Below are 25,914 nucleotides of genomic sequence, written 5' to 3' on the forward strand. Positions count from 1 at the left end.
GCCGCGCCGCGTACACGCGATCTGCTCTGACGAACCGAGCCTTCAAGCTGCTCCAAATCTCCACCGCGGTCTTCTTCGCGGCCACCTGCAGCAGAAGGTCGTCGCCGAGCGCCCGGAGCAGATAAGCCCTCGCCGGCTGGTCCTTGTTGGCGATCACCGCCGACGCTGCGTCCTCCGGCGGCACCACCGCCTCCCACAGCCCTGCGGCGTCCAGGTCAGCCTCCACCTTGATGACCCAGGTGACGTAGTTCTCCCCCGTGAGCACCGGCGCTGGCTGCGCCACCGCGCCGCCCGAACCGCCACCGTACGGTATGATAGACATCGCCGGCGCGCCCTGATCGCCACGAGGCTCTGATGCCAATTGTTGGCGCATCCGATCCGCCCTAGCCCTAGCTCTCCTCTCTCTCTCTCGGTTGGTTCTCTCTCGCTCGACGCCGTCGCTCACACGACAGAGGAAGAAGAAGATCAGAGAGGGAGGAAGAGGAGTGACACGGTGAGGTTTTTCCCCGGCGCACGAATGCCAATAGCACGAGCTCGTACTCGTAAACCCACAGCTGTTACAAGGCCCCCCTCGAGTGGCTTTATACTTGAGCCAGCGCACCGGGCTCGAACCCACGCCTCCACTCCCTCCCGATCGCCCGCACTCTGCTTGCTCCGCTCGCGCCCGCGTCGCGCTCCGCAGCGCGCGCCCCACGGCGAGCACCAGCAACCGCGCCCTCGATTGTGCCACGCGACCCGGCCTAACAGCTACTCCCTACACGCATGCACACACGCACACATCCGCCGCGGACCCGACGTGTCCAGCTCGTCAGACGTGTGCCCATACATGCGCCCAACGTGCTCGATGCACCGCCGCGGCTTATTGCCAACACACGCGCCCTAAGCCGCGGCTCAGAGCAGTCTGCCGTCCTCGACGTCGCCGTCGACCAGCAGTGCACGCTCCGGCGCCGGCGCCTTCTTCCACTGCGGGCAGTCACGTTTGAAGTGACCCCGCTCGCCGCACTTGTAGCACCGGCCCTTCCTGTTGCCGCCGAAGCCCGACGCCTCGTTGCATGCCCCGTCGTCGTCGTCCCGAGCTCGGTCGCGCCGTCGCTCCCGCGCTCACCACTGTGCCGCAGTGAACATGAGCTGCCCGTCCGCGCTCTCGCCGCCTGCCTATCCACGCCGACGGAGCCGCTCGTCGAACGCCTTCAGGCGTCCGAGTGCATCCTCGAAGAGCAGGGAGCCCAAGTCGTAGAACTGCTCCATTCCGGTGACCGTCGCGTACAGCCAATCCGGGACGCAGTCCAGGAGTTTCTTCACCATCGCCGCGTCGTCGAGCGTCGCCCCAAGCCCGGTGTAGCGCGCCGCCATGCCGCTGATTTTCCCGGCGAACGCGTCCAGCGACTCATCGCTCGCCATGCGCAGGAGCTCCCACTCCCCGCGCAACGTGCCCAACCGCGCCGCGTACACACGATCTGCTCCGACAAACCGAGCCTTCAAGCTGCTCCAAATCTCCGCCGCGGTCTTCTTCGCGGCCACCTACAGCAGAAGGTCGTCGCCGAGCGCCCGGAGCGGATAAGCCCTCGCCGGCTTGTCCTTCTTGGCGATCACCGCCGACGCTGCGTCCTCTAGCGACACCACCGCCTCCCACAGCTCTGCGGCGTCCAGGTCAGCCTCCACCTTGATGACCCAGGTGACGTAGTTCTCCCCCGTGAGCACCGGCGCTGGATGCGCCACCGCGCCGCCCGAACCGCCACCGTATGGTACGATGGACATCGCCGGCGCGCCCTGATCGCCATGAGGCTCTGATGCCAATTGTTGGCGCAGCCGATCCGCCCTAGCCCTAGCTCTCCTCTCTCTCGGTTGGTTCTCTCTCGCTCGACGCCGTCGCTCACACGACAGAGGAAGAAGAAGATCAGAGAGGGAGGAAGAGGAGTGACACGATGAGGTTTTACCCGGCGCACGAACGCCAATACCACGAGCTCGTACTCGTAAACCCACAGCTGTTACAAGGCCCCCCTCGCGTGGCTTTATACTTGAGCCAGCGCACCGGGCTTGAACCCACGCCTCCACTCCCTCCTAATCGCCCGCGCTCCGCTTGCTCCGCTAGCGCTCGCGTCGCGCTCTGCAGCACGCGCCCCACGGTGAGCTCCAGCGACCGCGCCCTCGATGCACCGCCGCGGCTTATTGCCAACAGAGGAGGCGGCGGCCGCCCTGGACGAGATCGTGGCTAGGGCTCGGGCACGACAGACGAGCAAGTTCGGCGGCACTAAACGCATGATCCGGTTGACGGACCGGGACGTCGGCTTCATCATGTCGTGGGGGACGGGCTACCTCGGTGAAGCCCTCAGCGTTGACTGGTATGAATGGCACGCTCAGGAGCTGCTGGTGGAGGAAAAGGAGCGGCTGCAGCATGAGTACAACGATGTGGAGGAGCGGCAGGCCCGGGCCATGCGGGAGCTGTGCGAGAGGGGATACGCCGAGGCCGAAGACACCTACCTGGCGACGACGACGAGTACGTACACGAGTCCAACGAGTGGGGCAGGATACAGTGGGAGAGACTCGAGGCTGCCAGCGCGAGTCGTCGCCTTGCTTGCATGAAAGTCGCCGGCGAGGAGTCGGAGGAGGAGCAGGTGGACGACGACGACTACTACTACTCGGAGGAGGAGGACGAGGAGCTGGGCGACACTGGACTTGCTGAATCCAAATGACAACCAAATGTGTTTTTACGTTGTTCATCTACCAGTAGTAGTATTCATATGCATGTAAGCGTCGTCATACGTAGTGGTACTAAGTTTTCTTATAATTTGCTTACTTATATGTACCTATCTCATTTTTCTGTGGCGCCTGCCCTACAGGAGCTCCTATGTAACGTCGTGTATAAGATGATCTCTAAACTCCTAGCGAGCAGGCTCAAATTTCTTTTGTTAGAGATTATATCGCCAAATCAAAGTGCTTTTGTTTCGGGCCGGCTCATCACAGATAATTTTCTTGTGGCCTTTGAATCTTATCATGCAATTAAAAGGAAAACGATTGTCAAGTATGGCACGTGTGCGGTGAAACTCGATATGCACAAGGTTTATGACAGAGTCGAGTGGTGCTTTCTGGAGAAGGTTTTGCTGCGAATGGAGTTTAGACCCAACTGGGTTGCACTGATTATGGAGTGTGTCAAATCTGTTAGGTACCATGTTCGTGTGAATAATACTTTATCTGATTATCTTATTCCTTCCACAGGACTCGGACAGGGGGACCCGATCTCACCATAGTTATTCTTGCTCTATGCCGAGACGCCCCCTCAGTTACACACCTACTGTTCGCCGATGACTCCCTGATTCTTATGAGGGCGGATGCTGCTAATGCTAACAGTCTTAGGAGAGCATTAGATGACTACTGTGCCGCCTCCGGGCAACTGGTGAGTGATGCTAAATCGAGTATCTTTTTCAGTCCTTGTACCCCGGTGGAAACTCGTGTGGAGGTATGCACATCTCTAAACATTTTAGTGGAGGCGATCACGGACAAATATTTGGGGCTGCCACCAATTGTGGGAATTGATAGGTCAGATTGTTTTCAGCACCTAATCGACAGAGTCCTTAGCAGAATCGGGGGATGGAAGGAAAAGTTGTTATCTATGGGTAGTAGGGAGGTTTTGTTGAAGGCAGTGATACAGGCCATCCCATCATATGCTATGTTAGTCTATAAACTACCCAAACAGGTTTGCAAAAGTATCACCGCTGTTATGTCTAAATATTGGTGGGGTGATGATGATCTTAAAAAACATATGCACTGGTTTGCATGGTGGAAAATGTGTGTCCCGAAGGAGAGGGGAGGTATGGGATTCAGAGACTTGCACTGCTTTAATATGGCACTTTTAGCTAAACAATGTTGGAGACTTTTGATTGAACCAGAATCACTTTGTGCTAGAGTTTTGAAAGCCAAGTACTTCCCTGATGGTGACCTTCTTAACTGCAATCTTAAGAAGGGTAGTTCTTACACATGGCAGAGTCTATGGATTGGAATTCAAACTTTTAAAAAAGGGCATATATGGAGGGTAGGGGACGGCTCTCAAATAAATATATGGGAGGATCCATGGATCCCAAGTAGTCCTACAAGGAGAGTAATGACACCGAGAGGCAATATTGTTATCACAAGAGTTTCTGAATTAATAGATGAAGAGAATAGAGTTTGGGATGAGCAGTTGCTTAATGATTTGTTTTGGCCTATTGATGTGCAACGTATTCTGAACATTCCTTTGGCCCTGGGAATGATGAGTGATTTTGTCTCTTGGCACTTTGAAAGGAATTTTGCCTGATATTATTTCTCCTACTCAGAGTGCTTTTGTTCCTGGACGGTTAATTACTGATAATGTCCTTATTTCCTATGAGTGTATCCATAAAATAAAAAACACAAGAGCAGGGCGAATAGGTCTGTGTGCAGTGAAACTGGACATGCACAAGGCTTATGACCGTGTTGAGTGGATTTTCTTAAGAAGCATGATGGAAAAGCTAGGGTTCCACGCCGTATGGATTGATATGATTATGGCTTGTGTATCCTCTGTTAGATACAAAGTAAGATTTAATTCTCAAGAAACAAATATGTTCACCCCTACTAGGGGGATTCGACAAGGGGATCCCCTCTCCCTATACTTGTTCCTTCTTTGTGCAGAAGGGATGTCTAGTATGTTGCAGTATGAAGAAGAAGTTGGTGGCATGGATGGAATTAGAGTGTGCAGAAATGCACCGTCAGTATCACACCTTTTATTTGCTGATGATTCTCTAATTCTCATGAGAGCAGATGTGTTAAATGCAACTTCCTTACAGCAAGTACTGGATACCTATTGTGCAAGTTCAGGATAAATGGTGAGTCTGGCTAAATCAAGTATATTTTTCAGTCCTAATACCAGTGTCGTCTCTAAAGCAGAAATTAGTCAAATTCTTCATATTGATACAGAAGCATTGTCAGATAAGTATCTTGGGCTTCCAGCTATAGTTGGTGCAGATAAGAGTGATTGTTTCAGACACTTCTTTGATAGAATCAAAACAAGGTTGATAGGATGGATGGAAAAACAACTTTCTATTGGGGGGCAAAGAGATTCTCTTAAAGGCTGTAGCGCAGGCTATCCCAGTTTTTGCCATGTCTGTCTTCAGTCTTCCCAAGGGGATTTGTAAAGAAATTACAGACAGTATTGCTCAGTTCTGGTGGGGGGATGATGAGGAGCATAAAAGAATGCATTGGATGTCATGGTGGAAATTGTGCATCCCAAAGGGTGAAGGAGGTATGGGCTTTCGCGACCTATATTCGTTTAATTTAGCTATGTTGGCAAAACAATGTTGGAGACTCATCACTGTCCCAGATTCCTTGGTAGCAAAAGTGTTGAAGGCCAAATATTACCCCAATGGAAGTATACTAAGTGCTACCCCAAAAAATGGGTCATCCTTCACATGGCAAAGTATACTGAAGGGTCTTGATACATTCAAAAGAGGATATATTTGGAGAATTGGTACGGGTGAAGAGGTAAACATTTGGAAGGACCCTTGGATCCCTTCGAGTTCTGACATGAAAGTGATCACACCGAGAGGCCAATCAATTCTTACTAAGGTCTGCGAGCTAATTGATCCAGTGACCGGGACATGGGATGATACGCTTCTAGAAAGCATTTTTTATCCAGTGGACGTGAGAAGGATACTTCAAATCCCTATTCACTTCCAAGCTTTTGATGATTTTGTAGCATGGCAACCAAACAGAATAGGCATCTTCTCTGTTAAAACAGCCTATCATTTGCAATGGATGCATACTTATAGGTCCCATGCAAATATGATGGAAAGACCAGGTGGATCCACACCTTTGGCAGTATGGAGTAATCTTTGGAAATTATCTGTTCCACGTAAAGTTCAAATTTTCTGTTGGAGAGTGTTACGAGGGATCGTCCCGCTAAGAGCCATCCTAACTAATAGGCACGTTGGCTCCAACGGCGCCTGTCCTATCTGCCACCAGGACGCGGAGGACATCCGACATCTCTTGTTCCAGTGCGTGCATGCGAGGTACCTGTGGACCAGACTTGGTATGATGGATCTCATTGACCATTCACTGTTGGTGGATAGATCCGGTTCAGTTATTTTTGAGCATTTACTTTCACTGCCGGAGATCCATTTGCTTATACACCCAAATATAAATTTTAAAGAAGCTCTTGCAGTGGGAGGCTGGTATCTTTGGTGGATTCGGAGGCAAGTAACACATAATGAACCGGTGCCACCTTCATGGAGATGGTCGATCTCGGTTCTTTCTCTAGCAAAAAACTTCCAGACCGCTACAGCAAGATCACATGATATGCCTGAAACAAAATGGTGCAAGCCAGACCCAAGATATACAAAATTAAACGTTGATGCAGCTTTCTTTGCAGATGAAGGAAGTGGTGCGACAGCTGCTGTCCTCAGAGATGATAGGGGTAAGTTTATCGCCGCGCAATGTAAGTTCATTCCAGTTGTAGCTGATGCACTTACCACGGAAGCGACGGCTATGAGAGACGGCTTGGCATTTGCCAACTCTCTTGGTTTCAATCGGATTGAAGCGGAATCAGATTCACTTCAAGTAATTAATTTTTGTTCTGGTCATACAAGATGGTGGGATGAAGCTGCAGCACTATTTGCAGAATGTGTGGACATAAGTACTGCAATTGGGGAGGTCTTTTTTAAGCATTGTATTCGTTCATGTAATCAAGCGGCTCATGTGCTAGCTAACTATGGCTTTTGTAATAAGTCTACTCTTACTTGGTTGGACGAGCCTCCTGACTTCATTGTCAGCACGCTCGTAGACGATGTAAATGTTTTCATGATTTAATAAAGCTAGCCATGATGGCCTTCCCTCAAAAAAAAATAAGAATGGTATTTTCTCTGTAAGGTCAGCTTATTATGAAAAATGGGAACACCAGCATGGACGAAAGTTGAGAATGACAAACTCGGTTCAATCCTCAAGTACTAGTCTTATTTGGAGAACCATTTGGAAATTATGTGTGCCGGCCAAGATAAAAATTCATGTGTGGAGAGCTTTACTTGGAGCTATCCCTTGCATAGGGGTTCTAGCTAACAGACATATGATTACTAGCTCGCGGTGTCCTCTCTGTACTGCTGATTGTGAAAGTATTAAACATGCCCTCTTCTCATGCCCTAGGGTTCAGGAAGTGTGGCGCATCCTGGGGCTGGGACATATGGTAATTGAAGTATGTGCGGATGCAGATTGTGAAGGAGGCACTAGTAGAAAAAGGGCCATCTGTCCCGGTTCGTAAGGGCCTTCTGTCCCGGTTTTGGAACCGGGACTAAAAGGTCGTTACTAATGCCCTTGGTCTTTAGTCCCGGTTCTTACACGAACCGGGACAGATGGGCCTCCACGTGGCCGCTGCGGCCAGCCCAGGCAGGGGGGCCTTTGGTCCCAGTTGGTGGCACAAACCAGGACCAATAGGCGTCCACGCGTCAGCAGCTGGCTGAAGCTGAGGTTTTTTTTTTGAAAGGGGCTGGTTTAGGGGTTTTGGGGGTTAATTTAGGTTGTTATTAGCTAGCTAATAGAGAGAAGTGTCCTCTCTTATATCTCCGTGCTTGGTTTACCAACGCTACTGCTATGCCTAAACATGGCTTAGATTGAAGTGAAGGCAACATGTGGTGCATGTCGAAAGTAATACTAATTCTAACTTTGATCAAGTTTGGATTGTACTACTTTTGACATACATCACATGCATGTTGCCTTCACTTCAATCCAATCCATGTTCATTTCACCCGCTGATATATAATAACTCTTCATGTTTGCATCATGCATCATCATATATAATAACAAGTCCTACTAATCATCATCATACAACTTCTACTCGTTATTAATAACAAGTCATACGATCATCATCCTCATAGTCATCGAACCAACCCTACTTAATTGTTCTTAGCACATGATCATCAGTATTAGGTAGGACCTAAATACCCTCTTTAAGGTAAAATAGCATAAAACAATATAGACCCTGACTCTCCATTATGGAGAATGGAGATCATCATGTCTCCAATTCTTGCGCTTCGCTTCCTTTTGCTTCCAAGAACCTCCTTACGACTGTCCATACATTTTTTTCCATTTTTTGATTAGCATGTCTCCACTTCTTTGAGAAATCCGGTATGGACAACTGAGATTCGTAGGATGACCTGGATGTATGTTCAAAACACGAAGGTTGCCATTCTGATACATCAAATGAAGCACACAATCCTATGGGATTCTCTATTGAAAAACATAGTAATAACTTCATAGTTAGCAATGATGTACTAGTTTTAGAAGTATGCAAAAGATGCACGGATGTCGTAATAGTAAAAAATCTTACCAGGGTATCTCCATGGTAGTTACCGTAGTTCAACACGTGCACTAGTGGCACGTATTGACCATAATGTTGAGGAGTTTGATTGTAGATATTGTAATTCTCAATATCAGTACAAAATCTGACCAAATGATTTTTCTCCTGATAAGTTAATTGGGAGCCATCGGTGTAGTGGGTTTTGTCTACCATGTTCCGCACATAATTTGAACAATCAAAATAAGCTGTCAATGGAAATAAGTTGTCAACTATTTTTAAATAAACAATACAAATTAGCTAATAACTATGTTTGAGAAACTCACATAGCGGTAGAATTGGAGGCGTATCAACAAGGACCCAAATGTCCATATTGTCTTGCTCGATTTCAGGATCACCAAGATCCATGGTGACAAGCATACCATCACTAAAACCATACATCTTGCAAAGTGCTTCCCATTTTTTTGCAACCAAAATGGGTTACGCTCTCAGAATGGTACAACTTTACTTCAAAATCCACACCATGATGGGTCCTTAGGTGAATTTTCTTCGTTTCAAAACTTTCATGGTCTTCAAAACCCATCCTCTCCAAGACATAGCGTCTTGCATGGCATGGGATAAGCTAGTCGAATTGTAAAAGATGAAAAGTACACATTAAAATATTTGAAGTCGTGCTTAATTACGAAAAAATAACACTTGTCGTCGTTGCGTACCGTTTCAACATCGAAGGTCTCCTCCAGCTTAATGCTGAAGTGCCGATCTTCGTCCAGGTGAGGTCTGTCGCACAGACCTCGGTCGTCGTGGCACCAGTCGCACTCCCCCGGGAGACTTTCGTCGTCCGAGTACGACATTTCCTATAATCATAATTCAAATATTAAACATCTACAATTAAATATATGTACTAAAAAACCTAAGTTAAATCATTATTATTCATCACAGGTTGACTATCGGTCTGTCGAGTCTTTTCTTGAAAACTCTCAGCTCACTTGGTGTATACATTCGACCGTTGGTGATGGTCGCTCCTCCTTTCATCCCCAGGTGCAGTACATCAAAATGTGTAGCACACGGGAATGAAGGAGAAGCGACCCCCACGACAACAGTCGGGATTCTTCGTCCTCTCATATATATATGGTGGAACTCTCCCTCACTGATTTCTCTCTGACATTTGCGACCGTCGGTGATGGTAGCTCCTCCTTTCGTTCCTGAGTGCATTACACCAAATTGTCTAGCACACAGGAACGAAGGAGAATCTACCCCCACGACAACAGTCGGGATTCTTCGTCCTCTCATATATGGTGGAGACTCAACAGACTTAAAGTCAACCCAAAACCAATGCAAGCTCAAGAGGTAGCAGCGGCAACGGCGGAAGCAAGGGCCCTGTGAGATGGCCTGTTGCTAGCAAATGGTTTGGGTTGCAACAAAATATAAGTCGAAGCAGATTGCATGGTGGTGATTGAGGTTATGCAGAGCGGTGCGAACTCCCTCGGACCGGCGGCGGCCATCTATGAAGAGTGCTTTTTCTTAGCTCGTAATTTCAATTTTATACTCCCTCCGTCCCATAATATAAGAACGTTTTTGACAAAGTGTCAAAAACGCTCTTATATTATGGGACGGAGGGAGTAGTATTTAATCACTGTCCTAGGGAAGCCAATATGGCGGCAGATATACTGGCTAGGAACTCGGAGACATCTCGAACTATTGTTTGGAAGACCGAGCCTCCTGGGTTTCTAGTGGATGTTTTATCGAACGATGTATCCTTGTTTTCACATGAAATATAAACCGCCATGATGGCTTTCCCTCAAAAAAACTAGACAATACCCCACGCGATGCAGCCGGATGGTAATAGTAATGTAATAAACAATTTGAAAAGCAGGGGCACACCGTAAGAAGAAAAAGAGTAAGTCTCGTCCCGCCTTGTTGTTGTCCCTATCTCGGCACAGACGTTGTTCATAGTCACAATAAAATTAGTGCCATCGTCTTCCCACACCAACGTCAGCCTCTAAACCTTTAGGTATGTACAGTCGTATAGTATCCACATTGGTCTGGGTCTTACGGAAGAGATCGAGCAAGGGAAGGAAAAAAATCATGAATCCTCGTTAGGTGATGAAGTCGTTGCTATTTATTAGAAGAACTCATGTGAGAAGGACATGATAGAGTTGCGACTCAATGTGTGTCGCGAAAGGATCAAATCTATTATTATAAATAAAAATTCATCGAAAGTACAAAGCATCTTAATTAAGGCCCTATTTGATTAGGTTTTTGCTTATGCTTTTGTAGCTTTTCTAATTTGGCCAAAAAGCCATAAAAGCTCCTAAATAGGTGATTTTGAAGCTTTTTTGGCTTTTGATAAATCAATATAAAAATTTAGAAGATTTTATAGCTTTTTGCCCAAAGTAGAAAAGTTGTAAAAGCAGAAGCAAAACTCCAAACAAACAGGGCCTAAACATAATAAAAATTACATCAAAATTTCAAGACCACCAAACAACCACTACTACAGCCACAATGAGCCGTCGACGCGCTGTTGTCGCCGCTCCTCTATGGAAGCCAGCTTGACCGTGTCGATGGCAACCGGGAAGTCTTCATGCACATGCCCATAAGGACCAGCGCCCGAGAGCCGTAGTCATTGCCATTGAACACTTGCGTAGATCTGAAGCACCTGACATTAAATCTCGCCACATGATCAAGAAGCCATAAGCTCACTATTCCAAGGTGGCAGCAGGAATCTACACCGAAACTCCGTCAACTACAACCAGACGGACGAACTCAAGAAGGACCGGAGCCCGGAAGACACTCAAAGAAGAAGCATCGCCATCTAGCTGAGCGCTGCACCTGCAAGGACTAAAAAAATCCAAACCTAAAATACTAACCGAAGTGAAGGCACCAGGATTCCCCTCCCCTTCATCGGCTGCCGGAGCGGCAGGTAGAGGGGAGGCGAATCCACTGGCTCATCAGTGAAGCCTGAAGGGGAGAGTTTGCCCTAGCCACCTAGTGATAGAGGAGGAAAACGAGAGGGTCGAAAAAATATTCATGGTAGCAAAGAATAATTCTACCACATAAAACCGTGTGTTTGACCGGACGTGGAGTTTTTGCGCCTGAGCTCACATGCTCCCTCATGAACAGTAAAATCGAAAAAATAGTAAAAAAATCAAACAATTCCAATTTTTTATAAACATTGAGGAATGTTTTCATGGCACGCAAAAAGTTGTGACGAAATGACATTTGTGGAAATGTGGGAAAAAACAAAATCGATGCTTCGAAAAGACTATTGTTTGAAGCATTTTGGAGCATCGGTTTTGTTTTTTATGCCCACATTTCCACGAACGTCATTTTATCATATTTTTTGCACGCGGTGAAAGCATTCATCAATGTTTATCACAAAAAAATCATACTTTTTTAAAAAAATTACTATTTTTTGATTTTACTGTTCACGAGGGAGCATGAGAGCTCGGGATCAAAAGAGCACTTTCGGTGTTTGACCCCTCAACATTACCAAGCTAAACAAATCACCATTAGCTCTGGTCAAAGTATTTAGGGGTTCTTTGATTAAGGGGATTCTAAAAAGAATTTTGGAGGATTCCTGTTCTTAGGGAAAAAAATCTACGTGGGTGGTTTGATTTGTAGGATTACAAACCATAGATTTTTGTTTCCTTAGAATTCAGTTGCACTAGATTTCATAAGAGATTTTCATCCAACCAACATCTTTGAAAGAATCTAAATTTTTCCTGTGAACAATCGATCAAACATCCTTATAATCTTGCGGTATTCAAGGTAACATTTCACTATATCCTACATTTTTTTATATTCCCGTGTTTTGGATATCCTGCGAATTAAAGAGGTTTGTAATTCTTTTGCCGAACAACCGACATTGTACACGTCGATGTCACCTAGGCCCGTGAACCAGATGGCACGTATCATCTCTCACTCTGATCTCTACTAGCGTAGATCCGCGTGTCCCCTACCCAAGTTGGCGTGGCCCGATCCGCCGTATACCATCATGCTCACACACACACTCGCTGTAGCCCCTACACATTGGATACCCAGCGAGGTGGTGGAGGCTGGCTAGGCTGTGCGGGAGGTCGTCGCTGAGCAGCAAATCAAGGGGTGTTTGGTTCAGGGACTTTTTAGTTTAGAGACTAGAAAAAGTCTTTAAAAAGTTTCTAGGAATTAAATGGGAGAGACTTTTTCTATAAAGAGAGTCTTTTCTTAGAAAAAGACTTTATTGGAGAGTCTTTTTTAAGGGTGCGCCTGGAACTCATTCGAATGAGAAAAAGATTGGTCTCAGTCGAATGACGTGGTGATGATGTCGTCCACTATTTGTCTCAGCCCGATCACCTGGCAGGCCCCGAGCCAGGCTCCTTTCTCCCCCGCACAGAGCCCAGTTGGGCCGAATCCAATCCAGACCCTTTGCTATGTTGTTGTTTGTGGGTTGTGGGCCTTTTTGGGTTGTTTGTTTTGATTGTTCTTGTTGGGCTTCTTTGACTAAAAGGTTGTTTATACTTTACAAAAAAACAGAAAAAGGACAAGAGAAAAGCCCGGGCCCCGCTGTACAGGAGCAAAAAAGCTGCGTTGCTTTTTGTTCCTCCCTGTTCTTCTCCTGATCGCAGCACATGCCCCAGCCCCCATCCACGAAAATCACAAACCCTCACCCCAACCCACCCACTGCTCCTCCTTCCTCCTCCAGCCCCAGCCGCCAGGCACACACCTTTCCCCTCCATAATGGCAATGTGAGCACAGGAAGGGAGCTGATATGCTCGAAGAAGGCAAGAAGAAGCAAGGAGAAGAGAGAAAAGAGAAAAGAGAAAAGAAAACATGGATGCAGGAAGAGATCAGAGGGCACAAAGCACTCACCAGGGTATGCACGCCTCTCCTCTTTCCAGATCTAGGATTCTTGTCTCTGATTTTGTATTATCTTGTCCTTTTATTCTTCAGTATTCCTGGATGCACATGAGAGTAATAAACATACAGAACAACCCCCATAGCTGCAAATTCGTAAAAAAACATGAAGCTTTATTCCTAGGTGCTGCATCCTTCATATACCTGACAAAGAAACTCTTGACATTGATTGCAGCTGTTGTTGATGCTTATGGAGCTTCTCTGTTTTGTTCTCAGGTTAGTGCCTACAAAAAAAGCAAAATCAAAAATTAATGAACATCTGTATCTTGCTTGTACTGTTCTAGTTATTTGGTTACAGAAATTTGATTACAGAAATTTGATGTCTGATCTTTTGTACTATTATGTGGAAACACATAAAAAACACAGGGGAGGGCAAAATAGCCAGCAGCAACAGTGGCTGAATTCTGGTGCTTGGAACCAAGGGCTGCATCATACACACCCCTGGATGCAAAATCAGATGCTTCCTCATGCTTCTATTAACAGAACACAAGGCAATGCCCTGAACATTCCAGAGTGCAACTATGTATGATATCTTCAATAGTCAAGGCAGTACACAGGTACTTCTGGGCTCTCCCAAAAACATTACTTTTGAAAATTGTCAGTAGACATTTCTATGAATATTAAAACTTCTTTGTGCAGGCAAACTTTCCTCTGAACCTGGGTGCACATACTTCACTGGCTGAGTCCAACCAAGCGTCTACTGCGCTCCAACCCCCTGTAAGTGTTTACAGTTTAGAGAAAAATGGAAGAAAAAAAAGAGAAATTCTACTAAGATTTTTTTACAAGAAATTGGCAAAAAATAATCATGCAGGCAAACAAAGTCGCTTATGAAGCCCCCATGTCATACATGCAACTCCTACTTACTGCTGAAGAAGAGGTTCTGTACTAACATACTCATGTTTGCTTGTCATAGATAAAAAACTGTATTAACTTACAAAAAAACCAAAAAAGAAAAAACATCAAACAAAGAAAACTAACTAGAGTTGTTTTAATTTTCAGGGTGCTAGATATGCATCCTCACAATCGCAAGAAGATCGCCTTGTTCGTACTAAGGTATGTTTTTTTCCTGCTTAAACTTGTGTCTATGTCCCCCTGAATAAAAATTGTTTGACTGCTGTGTATAACTATAAAAAACTCTCTCTATAGAATGATATGTACATGATAACTGGGCGATACAGTAGATCTTCAGAAGATCCATTCCAAGCACACACTAAGGGTGGAGCTGAGCAAACGTCTCAAGATGATGACCAGCATGATATAGAGCTTGAGCCTTTTGTTGACAACCGTTTTTTAGAAAGCTTGAATGATTTGAACTGGGACAATGAAATGCAGACAGAAGCAGGAGGAAACAAAAACGATTCTATGGTGTCAAATGAGATTTCTTCTGACAATGATTCTGATTCCGAGGATGATATTTCTCCAGCGTTGTTGCAAAAAGCCTCTGAGATTACTGTTACAACTGCTGGAGAACAAGAGAACAGTGGTGCAGCTGGCGAAGTTCAAAAATTAACACAGGAAGATATACTTATATTCCTTGAAAATGACAGTATAGAAGCTGCTCAGACTGCTAGCCAAGAAGTGCGCAGTCATCACGTACCCCATGTGGACATGATCTTTGATACGGATGATGCAGCTTACAACTTTTACAATGAGTATGCCTCAATTGCTGGTTTTTCTGTGATCAAAGCATCTCGCTATTGTGGCAAGAAACAAGGAGGCAGTGCAGCAACTCGGGTAACTTTCAAGTGCAATCGGTCAGGAAGAGTAATTGATGAAGAAGAACAAGATAATAGGAAGAAGAAACGACGTGAAACAAGGCAACAGAAGACAGGACAAGAGCCCTATTGCAATGCAAGGAAGAGAAAAGCAAACACCATTGCAATAACAGGGTGTAAAGCTCAGCTCATTGTCACCAAGAAGGATGAGAAGTGGGTGATAACAACCATAAACCTACAGCACAACCATGATTTGAGTCCTCACACAGAAGTGAAATACCTTCGTTCTCATAACTACATGACAGAAGAGGAGAAACTCCTAATCCGAACTTTCAATGCTGTGAAGCTACCAACAAGACAAATAATAGCAATCCTAAGTTACTTGAGAGGCGGGAACACTCCTTACACCAAAAAGCATGTGAGCAATGTTAGAACAGCCATTGGCAAAGAGAGCAATCAAAATGACATGATGCAGGTGCTCACATATTTCAGGAAGAGGCAAGCTGAAGATCCACAATTTTACTATGCGTTCAAAACAACTAAATTCTCTGATGATGCAAGTAAAGTTTTGTGCATTTTCTGGGCTAACGGGTATTCTAGGAAAATGTATGAGCTGTACGGAGACTGCCTCAGCTTCGACACAACATTCAAGACAAACAGATACAACCTCCCATTTGCTCCCTTTGTTGGTGTCACAGGACATGGGCAGAAATGTTTGTTTGCTTGCTCAATCATAGAGAATGAAACGGCTGACACCTTTCAATGGTTGTTTGAGACATTCTTGCATTGCATGGGTGGGAAATCCCCGTCCACAATCATAACAGACGAGGATGCTGGGATGAAGACAGCTATCCCTTTAGTTTTCCCGCATATCTGCCACAGGCGATGTTTGTTTCATATTAAGAAGAAGGCCGAGGAAAAATGTACTAGGACTTTTGGAGCAAATAAAACACTGCATGATGATTTCAGTGACATCATTCACAACTCTCTGACAGTGGCTGAGTTTGAGCAATTGTGGACAGAGATGATTCAGAAATACAACATTGGGCATGTGAAGTATTTCCAAATCATGTGGAAGAAGAGGAAAAGGTTTGTCCCTGTGTATTTCAAGACGGAGTTCTTCCCCTTCATTCACTCTACTGCGCGTAATGAAGGCACCAACGCCATTTTCAAGGACAACATCACATCAACTCACAATGTGATCAGCTTCCTCCAAGAGTACCAGAAGATTTCAGAAACCATACAAGATAAGGAGAGGGAGCAAGACTCTATCACAAGAACGACTTCGCCTACATTCTGGGCATGAAGTGAACTCGAGATACAAGCTGCAAAAATGTACAACAAAAAGATATTTTACAGATTCCAAAAACAGATAAAGTTTGTGCTGAATTTGCATGTTGAAGAGGTTGAGAGAAATGTGAAATATGAAGTCTACAAGACACCAATGCTAGCTGAAAAGGATTTCAGAACGCGAAGATTTGTTGTGATTGTGAACTTGCAGCAACAGTTGTTCAGTTGTATCTGTGGGAAATTTCAGAAAGATGGCATTGTTTGTTGCCATGTCTTGAGAGTATTTCTCATCTCAACATGTCTGTGCTGCCAGAAAAATATTACATAGAAAGGTGGAGGCCAAAAAATACAAAGGACATACGGGACATCCGTTTCAATGTTCCTTTGGAACTAACTGCTGGAAGTCAACACTTAAGGTATACCCTGCTATCCAACAGGCTCAATGAGATGGCCTCAGACGGTGCATCAACAAACAGAAAATATCTGTATGTTGTAGCAGAATGTGAAAGGGTGCAACAAAGGTTGGATGAGATGACTAAAGAGGATGAACTTGCAGAAGCGCAGAACGCAAATGTTGACAAGGACACAACAGAGACTGATGAAGCACCGCATCCTGATGGCTATGGACACAAACTTCAAGATCCTGATGTTGCAGTGTCAAAAGGGCGTCCACAAAAAGGACGTTACAAAACTTTCATGGAAAGTTTAGCATCTAAACAGAAAGTCACATGCAGTCGGTGTGGGAAACCTGATCATTATAAAAGTTCTTGTACTGCAAGTACTGAAGATATCAATTTGGCTCAGAAACAAAAAGTCAGCCGCAAACAAACCTCAGGTTTTGCATCAAAAACTTTCCTATTTTGGTGTTACCTAGTTTTTCCAGCATTACAAAAAAGAACTTGTAGTTCATTTTATTCATTATGATGAAAAAAATTTGCAGGCTCATCTGGCACATCTACAGGCAAGGGACCAGCTGGTGCAAACCCGAGGAAGAAGGCAAGAAAAGAAAAATAAAAATTTGTGTACTGGAAGTTCAAGAAAGGCAAAAAATATTCAAGTGATGACTGAAAAAATGTAAATTCACTCAAGTTTTTTGTTGTTTGTGAAGGAAATATGCCCTAGACGCAATAATAAAGTTATTATTTATTTCCTTATATCATGATAAATGTTTATTATTCATGCTAGAATTGTATTAACCGGAAACATAATACATGTGTGAATACATAAACCAACAGAGTGTCACTAGTATGCCTCTACTTGACTAGCTCGTTAATCAAAGATGGTTATGTTTCCTAACCATGAACAAAGAGTTGTTATTTGATTAACAAGGTCACATCATTAGTTGAATGATCTGATTGACATGACCCATTCCATTAGCTTAGCACCCGATCGTTTAGTATGTTGCTATTGCTTTCTTCATAACTTATACATGTTCCTATAACTATGAGATTATGCAACTCCCGTTTACCGGAGGAACACTTTGGGTACTACCAAACGTCACAACGTAACTGGGTGATTATAAAGGAGTACTACAGGTGTCTCCAATGGCAGATGTTGGGTTGGCGTATTTCGAGATTAGGGTTTGTCACTCCGATTGTCGGAGAGGTATCTCTGGGCCCTCTCGGTAATGCACATCACATAAGCCTTGCAAGCACAGCAACTAATATGTTAGTTGTGAGATGATGTATTACGGAACGAGTAAAGAGACTTGCCAGCAACGAGATTGAACTAGGTATTGGATACCGACGATCGAATCTCGGGCAAGTAACATACCGATGACAAAGGGAACAACGTATGTTGTTATGCGGTCTGACCGATAAAGATCTTCGTAGAATATGTAGGAGCCAATATGGGCATCCAGGTCCCGCTATTGGTTATTGACCGGAAACGTGTCTCGGTCATGTCTACATTGTTCTCGAACCGTAGGGTCCGCACGCTTAACGTTACGATGACAGTTATTATGAGTTTATGCATTTTGATGTACCGAAGGTTGTTTGGAGTCCCAGATGAGATCACGGACATGACGAGGAGTCTCGAAATGGTCGAGACGTAAAGATTGATATATTGGAAGCCTATGTTTGGACATAGGAAGTATTCCGGGTGAAATCGGGATTTTACCGGAATACCGGGAGGGTTACCGGAACCCCCCGGGAGACTAATGGGCCTATTGGGCCTTAGTGGAAAAGAGAAAAGAGGCAGCCCATAAGCTGGCCGGCGCCCCCCCTTTCCCCAAGTCCTAGTAGGACTAGGAGAAGGGGCCGGCCCCCCTCTCTCTCCTTTCCCCCCGAGAGTCCTAGTTGGAATAGGATTGGAGGGGAGGAGTCCTACTCCCGGTGGGAGTAGGACTCCCCCTGCGCCTCCTCCTCTCTGGCCGGCCAGCCCCCCCTCCTCCAACCTTTATATACGGGGGCAGGGGACACCCCAAGACACACAAGTTGATCCTTGAGATCGTTCCTTAGCCGTGTGCGGTGCCCCCTGCCACCATATTCCACCTCGATCATATCGTTGTAGTGCTTAGGCGAAGCCCTGCGTCGGTAGTACATCAAGATCGTCACCACGCCGTCGTGCTGACGGAACTCTTCCTCGATGCTTTGCTGGATCGGAGCCCGAGGATCGTCATCGAGCTGAACGTGTGCTAAGAACTCGGAGGTGCCGGAGTAACGGTGCTTGGATCGGTCGGATCGGGAAGAAGCTGTACGACTACTTCCTCTACGTTGTGTGATCGCTTCCGCAGTCGGTCTGCGTTGGTACGTAGACAACACTCTCCCCTCTCGTTGTTGTGCATCACCATGATCTTGCGTGTGCGTAGGAAAATTTTTGAAATTACTGCGTTCCCCAACAGTGGCATCCGAGCCTAGGTTTTATGGTTTGATGTTATTTGCACGAGTAGAACACAAGTGAGTTGTGGGGGATACAAGTCATACTGCCTACCAGCATGTCATACTTTGGTTCGGCGGTATTGTTGGTTGAGACGATCCGGACCAACCTTACGCGTACTCTTACGCGAGACCGGTTCCCTCGACGTGCTTTGCACACAGATGGCTTGCGGAAGACTGTCTCTCCAACTTTAGTTGAACCAAGTGTGACTACGCCCGGTCCTTGAGAAGGTTAAAACGGAGTCTATTTGACGAACTATCGTTGTGGTTTTGATGCGTAGGTGAGATGAGTTCTTACTTAAGCCCGTAGCAGCCACGTAAAACTTGCAACAACAAAGTAGAGGACGTCTAACTTGTTTTTGCAGGGTATGTTGTGATGTGATATGGTCAAGGCATGATGCTGATTTTATTGTATGAGATGATCATGTTTTGTAACCGAGTTATCGGCAACTGGCAGGAGCCATATGGTTGTCGCTTTATTGTATGCAATGCAATCGCGATGTAATGCTTTACTTTATTACTAAGCGGTAGTGATAGTCGTGGAAGCATAAGATTGGCGAGACGACAACGTTGCTACGATGGAGATCAAGGTGGCGCGCCGGTGACGATGGTGATCATGACGGTGCTTCGGAGATGGAGATCACAAGCACAAGATGATGATGGCCATATCATATCACTTATATTGATTGCATGTGATGTTTATCCTTTTATGCATCTTATCTTGCTTTGATTGATGGTAGCATTATAAGGTGATCTCTCACTAAATTATCAAGAAGTGTTCTCCCTGAGTATGCACCGTTGCCAAAGTTCGTCGTGCCCAGACACCACGTGATGATCGGGTGTGATAAGCTCTACGTCCAAATACAACGGGTGCAAAACAGTTGCGCACGCAGAATACTCAGGTTATACTTGACGAGCCAAGCATATACAGATATGGCCTCGGAACACGGAGACCGAAAGGTCGAGCGTGAATCATATAGTAGATATGATCAACATAACGATGTTCACCATTGAAAACTACTCCATCTCACGTGATGATCGGTTATGGTTTAGTTGATTTGGATCACGTGATCACTTAGAGGATTAGAGGGATGTCTATCTAAGTGGGAGTTCTTAAGTAATATGATTAAATTGAACTTAAATTTATCATGAACTTAGTCCTGGTAGTATTTTGCAAATCATGTTGTAGATCAATAGCTCGCGTTGTTGCTTCCCTGTGTTTATTTTGATATGTTCCTAGAGAAAATTGTGTTGAAAGATGTTAGTAGCAATGATGCGGATTGGATCCGTGATCTGAGGTTTATCCTCATTGCTGCACAGAAAAATTATGTCCTTGATGCACCGCTAGGTGACAGAACTATTGCAGGAGCAGATGCAGACGTTATGAACGTTTGGCTAGCTCAATATGATGACTACTTGATAGTTTAGTGCACCATGCTTAACGGCTTAGAATCGGGACTTCAAAGACGTTTTGAACGTCATGGACCATATGAGATGTTCCAGGAGTTGAAGTTAATATTTCAAGCAAATACCCGAGTTGAGAGACATGAAGTCTCCAGCAAGTTCTATAGCTAAAAGATGGAGGAGAATCGCTCAACTAGTGAGCATGTGCTCAGATTGTCTGGGTACTACAATCGCTTGAATCAAGTGGGAGTTAATCTTCCCGATAAGATAGTGATTGACAGAATTCTCTAGTCATCATCACTAAGTTAGTAGAACTTCGTGATGAACTATAATATGCAAGGGATAACGGAAACAACTCCCAAGCTCTTCGTGATGCTGAAATCAACGAAGGTAGAAATCAAGAAAAACATCAAGTGTTGATGGTTGACAAGACCACTAGTTTCAAGAAAAGGGCAAAGGGAAGAAGGGGAACTTCAAGAAGAACGGCAAGCAAGTTGCTGCTCAAGTGAAGAAGCCCAAGTCTGATCCTAAGCCTGAGACTAAGTGATTCTACTGCAAAGGGACTGGTCACTGGAAGCGGAACTACCCCAAGTAATTGGCGGATAAGTAGGATGGCAAAGTGAACATAAGTATATTTGATATACATGTTATTGATGTGTACTATACTAGTGTTTATAGCAACCCCTCAGTATTTTATGCTAGTTCAGTTGCTAAGAGTAGTAACTCGAAACGGGAGTTGCAGAATAAACAGAGACTAGTTAAGGGTGAAGTGACGATGTGTGTTGGAAGTAGTTCCAAGATTGATATGATCATCATCGCACACTCCCTATAATTTCGGGATTAGTGTTGAACCTAAATAAGTGTTATTTGGTTTTTGCGTTGAGCATGAATATGATTTGATCATGTTTATTGCAATACGGTTATTCATTAAAGTCAGAGAATAATTGTTGTTCTGTTTACATGAATAAAACCTTCGATGGTCATACACCCAATGAAACAAGTTCACTGGATCTCGATCGTAGTGATACACATATTCATGATATTGAAACCAAAAGATGCAAAGTTAATAATGATAGTGCAACTTATTTGTGGCACTGCCGTTTAGGTCATATTGGTGTAAAGTGCATGAAGAAACTCCATGCTGATGGGCTTTTTGAATCACTTGATTATGAATCAGTTGATGCTTGCGAACCATGCCTCATGGGCAAGATGACTAAAACTCTGTTCTTCGGAACAATGGAGCAAGCAACAGATTTGTTGGAAATCATACATACTGATGTATGTGGTCCGATGAATATTGAGGCTCGCGACAGGTATCATTATTTTATGATCTTCATAGATGATTTGAGCAGATATGAGTATATCTACTTGATGAAACATAAGTCTAAAACATTTGAAAAGTTCAAAGAATTTTAGAGTGAAGTGAAAAATCATCGTAACAAGAAAAATAAAGTTTCTATGATCTGATCGTGGAAAAAAGTATTTGAGTTACGAGTTTGGTCTTCAGTTAAAACAATGTGAAATAGTTTCACTACTCACGCCACCTGGAACACCACAGCATAATGGTGTGTCCGAACGTCATAACCGTACTCTATTGGATATAGTGCAATCTATGATGTTTCTTACCGATTTACCACTATCGTTTTTGGGGTCATGCATTAGAGACAGCTGCATTCACGTTAAAAAGGGGCACCATCTATATCCGTCGAGACGACGCATTATGAACTATGGTTTGGCAAGAAACCAAAGTTGTCATTTCTTAAAGTTTGGGGCTGCGATGCTTATGTGAAAAAGCTTCAACCTGATAAGCTCGAACCCAAATCGGAGAAATGTGTCTTCATAGGATATCCAAAGGAAACTATTGGATACACCTTTTATCACAGATCCGAAGGCAAGACTTTTGTTGCTAAGTTCGGAAACTTTCTAGAAAAGGAGTTTCTCTCGAAAGAAGTGAGTGGGAGGAAAGTAGAACTTGACGAGGTAACTGTACCTGCTCCCTTATTGGAAAATAGTGCATCACAGAAAACTGTTTCTGCGACACCTATACCAATTAGTGAGGAAGCTAATGATGATGATCATGAAACTTCAGGACAAGATACTACTGAACCACGTAGATCAACCAGAGTGAGATCCGCACCAGAGTGGTACGGTAATCCAATTCTGGAAGTCATGCTACTAGATCATGATAAACCTACGAACTATGAAGAAACGATGGTGAGCCCAGATTCCGCAAAGTGGCTTGAGGCCATGAAATCTGAGATGGGATCCATGTATGAGAACAAAGTATGGACTTTGGTTGACTTGCCCGATGATCGGCAAGCAATTGAGAATAAATGGATCTTCAAGAGGAAGACGGACGCTGATAGTAGTGTTACTATCTACAAAGCTAGAATTGTCGCAAAAGGTTTTCGACAAGGTCAAGGTGTTGACTACGATGAGAGTTTCTCACTCGTATCTATGCTTAAGTCTGTCCGAATCATGTTAGCAATTGCCGCATTTTATGAAATCTGGCAAATGGATAAACAAAACTACATCCCTTAATGGATTTATTAAAGAAGAGTTGTATGTGATGCAACTAGAAGGTTTTGTCAATCCAAAAGGTGCTAACAAAATCCATCTGTGGACTGGTGCAAGCATCTCGGAGTTGGAATATACGCTTTGATAAGTTGATCAAAGCATATAGTTTTATACAGACTTGCGGTGAAGCCTGTATTTACAAGAAAGTGAGTGGGAGCACTACCGCATTTCTGATAAGTATATGTGATTGACATATTGTTGATCGGAAATAATGTAGAATTATTCTGTAAAGCATAAAGGAGTATTTGAAAGGAGTTTTTCAAAAAAGACTTCGGTGAAGCTGCTTGCATATTGAGCTTCAAGATCTATAGAGATAGATCAAGACGCTTGATAAGTTCTTTCAATGAGTACATACCTTGACAAAGATTTTGAAGTAGTTCAAAATGGAGCAGTCAAAGAAAGAGTTCTTGCCTGTATTATAAGGTGTGAAGTTGAGTAAGACTCAAAGCCCGACCACGGCAGAAGATAGAAAGAGAATGAAAGTCATTCCCTATGCCTTGGCCATAGGTTCTATAAAATATGTCATGCTGTATACCAGATCTATTATATACCCTGCACTGATTTGGCAAGGGAGTACAATAGTGATCTAGGAGTAGATCACTGGACAGCGGTCAGAATTATCCTTAGTGAAATAAGGATATGTTTCTCGATTATGGACGTGATAAAAAGGTTCGTCGTAAAGGGTTACGCCGATGCAAGTTTACTCTTTGGGTATTAATCACATAGAGATGTGAACTAGATTACTGACTCTAGTAAACCCTTTGAGTGTTGGTCACATAACGATGTGAACTATGGGTGTTAATCACATGGCGATGTGAACTATTGATGTTAAATCACATGGCGATGTGAACTAGATTATTGACTCTAGTGCAAGTGGGAGACTGAAGGAAATATGCCCTAGAGGCAATAATAAAGTTATTATTTATTTCCTTATATCATGATAAATGTTTATTATTCATGCTAGAATTGTATTAACCGGAAACATAATACATGTGTGAATACATAAACCAACAGAGTGTCACTAGTATGCCTCTACTTGACTAGCTCGTTAATCAAAGATGGTTATGTTTCCTAACCATGAACAAAGAGTTGTTATTTGATTAACGAGGTCACATCATTAGTTGAATGATCTGATTGACATGACCCATTCCATTAGCTTAGCACCCGATCGTTTAGTATGTTGCTATTGCTTTCTTCATAACTTATACATGTTCCTATAACTATGAGATTATGCAACTCCCGTTTACCGGAGGAACACTTTGGGTACTACCAAACGTCACAACGTAACTGGGTGATTATAAAGGAGTACTACAGGTGTCTCCAATGGCAGATGTTGGGTTGGCGTATTTTGAGATTAGGGTTTGTCACTCCGATTGTCGGAGAGGTATCTCTGGGCCCTCTCGGTAATGCACATCACATAAGCCTTGCAAGCACAGCAACTAATATGTTAGTTGTGAGATGATGTATTACGGAACGAGTAAAGAGACTTGCCAGCAACGAGATTGAACTAGGTATTGGATACCGACGATCGAATCTCGGGCAAGTAACATACCGATGACAAAGGGAACAACGTATGTTGTTATGCGGTCTGACCGATAAAGATCTTCGTAGAATATGTAGGAGCCAATATGGGCATCCAGGTCCCGCTATTGGTTATTGACCGGAAACGTGTCTCGGTCATGTCTACATTGTTCTCGAACCGTAGGGTCCGCACGCTTAACGTTACGATGAAAGTTATTATGAGTTTATGCATTTTGATGTACCGAAGGTTGTTCGGAGTCCCAGATGAGATCACGGACATGACGAGGAGTCTCGAAATGGTCGAGACGTAAAGATTGATATATTGGAAGCCTATGTTTGGACATAGGAAGTATTCCGGGTGAAATCGGGATTTTACCGGAATACCGGGAGGGTTACCGGAACCCCCCGGGAGACTAATGGGCCTATTGGGCCTTAGTGGAAAAGAGAAAAGAGGCAGCCCATAAGCTGGCCGGGGCCCCCCCTTTCCCCAAGTCCTAGTAGGACTAGGAGAAGGGGCCGGCCCCCCTCTCTCTCCTTTCCCCCCGAGAGTCCTAGTTGGAATAGGATTGGAGGGGAGGAGTCCTACTCCCGGTGGGAGTAGGACTCCCCCTGCGCCTCCTCCTCTCTAGCCGGCCAGCCCCCCCTCCTCCAACCTTTATATACGGGGGCAGGGGACACCCCAAGACACACAAGTTGATCCTTGAGATCGTTCCTTAGCCGTGTGCGGTGCCCCCTGCCACCATATTCCACCTCGATCATATCGTTGTAGTGCTTAGGCGAAGCCTTGCGTCGGTAGTACATCAAGATCGTCACCACGCCGTCGTGCTGACGGAACTCTTCCTCGACGCTTTGCTGGATCGGAGCCCAAGGATCGTCATCGAGCTGAACGTGTGCTAAGAACTCGGAGGTGCCGGAGTAACGGTGCTTGGATCGGTCGGATCGGGAAGAAGCTGTACGACTACTTCCTCTACGTTGTGTGATCGCTTCCGCAGTCGGTCTGCGTTGGTACGTAGACAACACTCTCCCCTCTCGTTGCTGTGCATCACCATGATCTTGCGTGTGCGTAGGAAAATTTTTGAAATTACTGCGTTCCCCAACAGTTTGTTGTGCCACTGAACAAAAAACATGAAGGAACTATGATTGTGAATGGATGATAGCACTTTTGATACTGTTTTAAGACTGTTTTAGTAAATGCATAAGTTATAAATTTCAGTTGTACTAGTAGCAACACTGACCTTAACACAGTAGGTTTCTTGAATTTTTCATCTACTTTTTTGATTGCGCTGTAGAAAGTACATTCCGTGCGCAAAATAATTTTGAAATCCTGCACCAAAGAAAAGAACAG

At 44.7% G+C, this 25,914-nt stretch overlaps 1 protein-coding gene and 1 pseudogene across 1 annotated transcript; both read left to right on the forward strand.

Moving 5' to 3' along the window:
- The first annotated feature begins 12,912 nt into the window (after positions 1–12,912).
- LOC123131463 (protein FAR1-RELATED SEQUENCE 5) lies at positions 12,913–16,207 on the forward strand. Its single transcript, XM_044551134.1, has 7 exons — positions 12,913–13,145; positions 13,362–13,402; positions 13,553–13,743; positions 13,826–13,903; positions 13,998–14,063; positions 14,186–14,239; positions 14,333–16,207. The coding sequence occupies exons 3-7, from the start codon at positions 13,708–13,710 to the stop codon at positions 16,205–16,207; spliced, it is 2,109 nt and encodes a 702-aa protein (XP_044407069.1). The 5' UTR covers positions 12,913–13,145; positions 13,362–13,402; positions 13,553–13,707.
- A 27-nt stretch (positions 16,208–16,234) lies between these two features.
- Positions 16,235–17,256, forward strand: LOC123131464 (protein FAR1-RELATED SEQUENCE 5-like; annotated as a pseudogene).
- The last annotated feature ends 8,658 nt before the right edge of the window (positions 17,257–25,914 follow it).

Source organism: Triticum aestivum, chromosome 6A (assembly GCF_018294505.1).
Source record: "Triticum aestivum cultivar Chinese Spring chromosome 6A, IWGSC CS RefSeq v2.1, whole genome shotgun sequence".
Taxonomy (NCBI): Eukaryota; Viridiplantae; Streptophyta; class Magnoliopsida; order Poales; family Poaceae; genus Triticum; species Triticum aestivum.

What these genes read in the sequence shown, in the direction of transcription:
- LOC123131463 (XM_044551134.1), top strand. Translation starts at nt 13,708, where the DNA reads ATGTATGATATCTTCAATAGTCAAGGCAGTACACAG. An exon ending in TACTTACTGCTGAAGAAGAG is followed by an intron (nt 14,064 to 14,185) that starts GTTCTGTACTAA and finishes TTTAATTTTCAG; the next exon opens with GGTGCTAGATATGCATCCTC. An exon ending in ATCGCCTTGTTCGTACTAAG is followed by an intron (nt 14,240 to 14,332) that starts GTATGTTTTTTT and finishes CTCTCTCTATAG; the next exon opens with AATGATATGTACATGATAAC.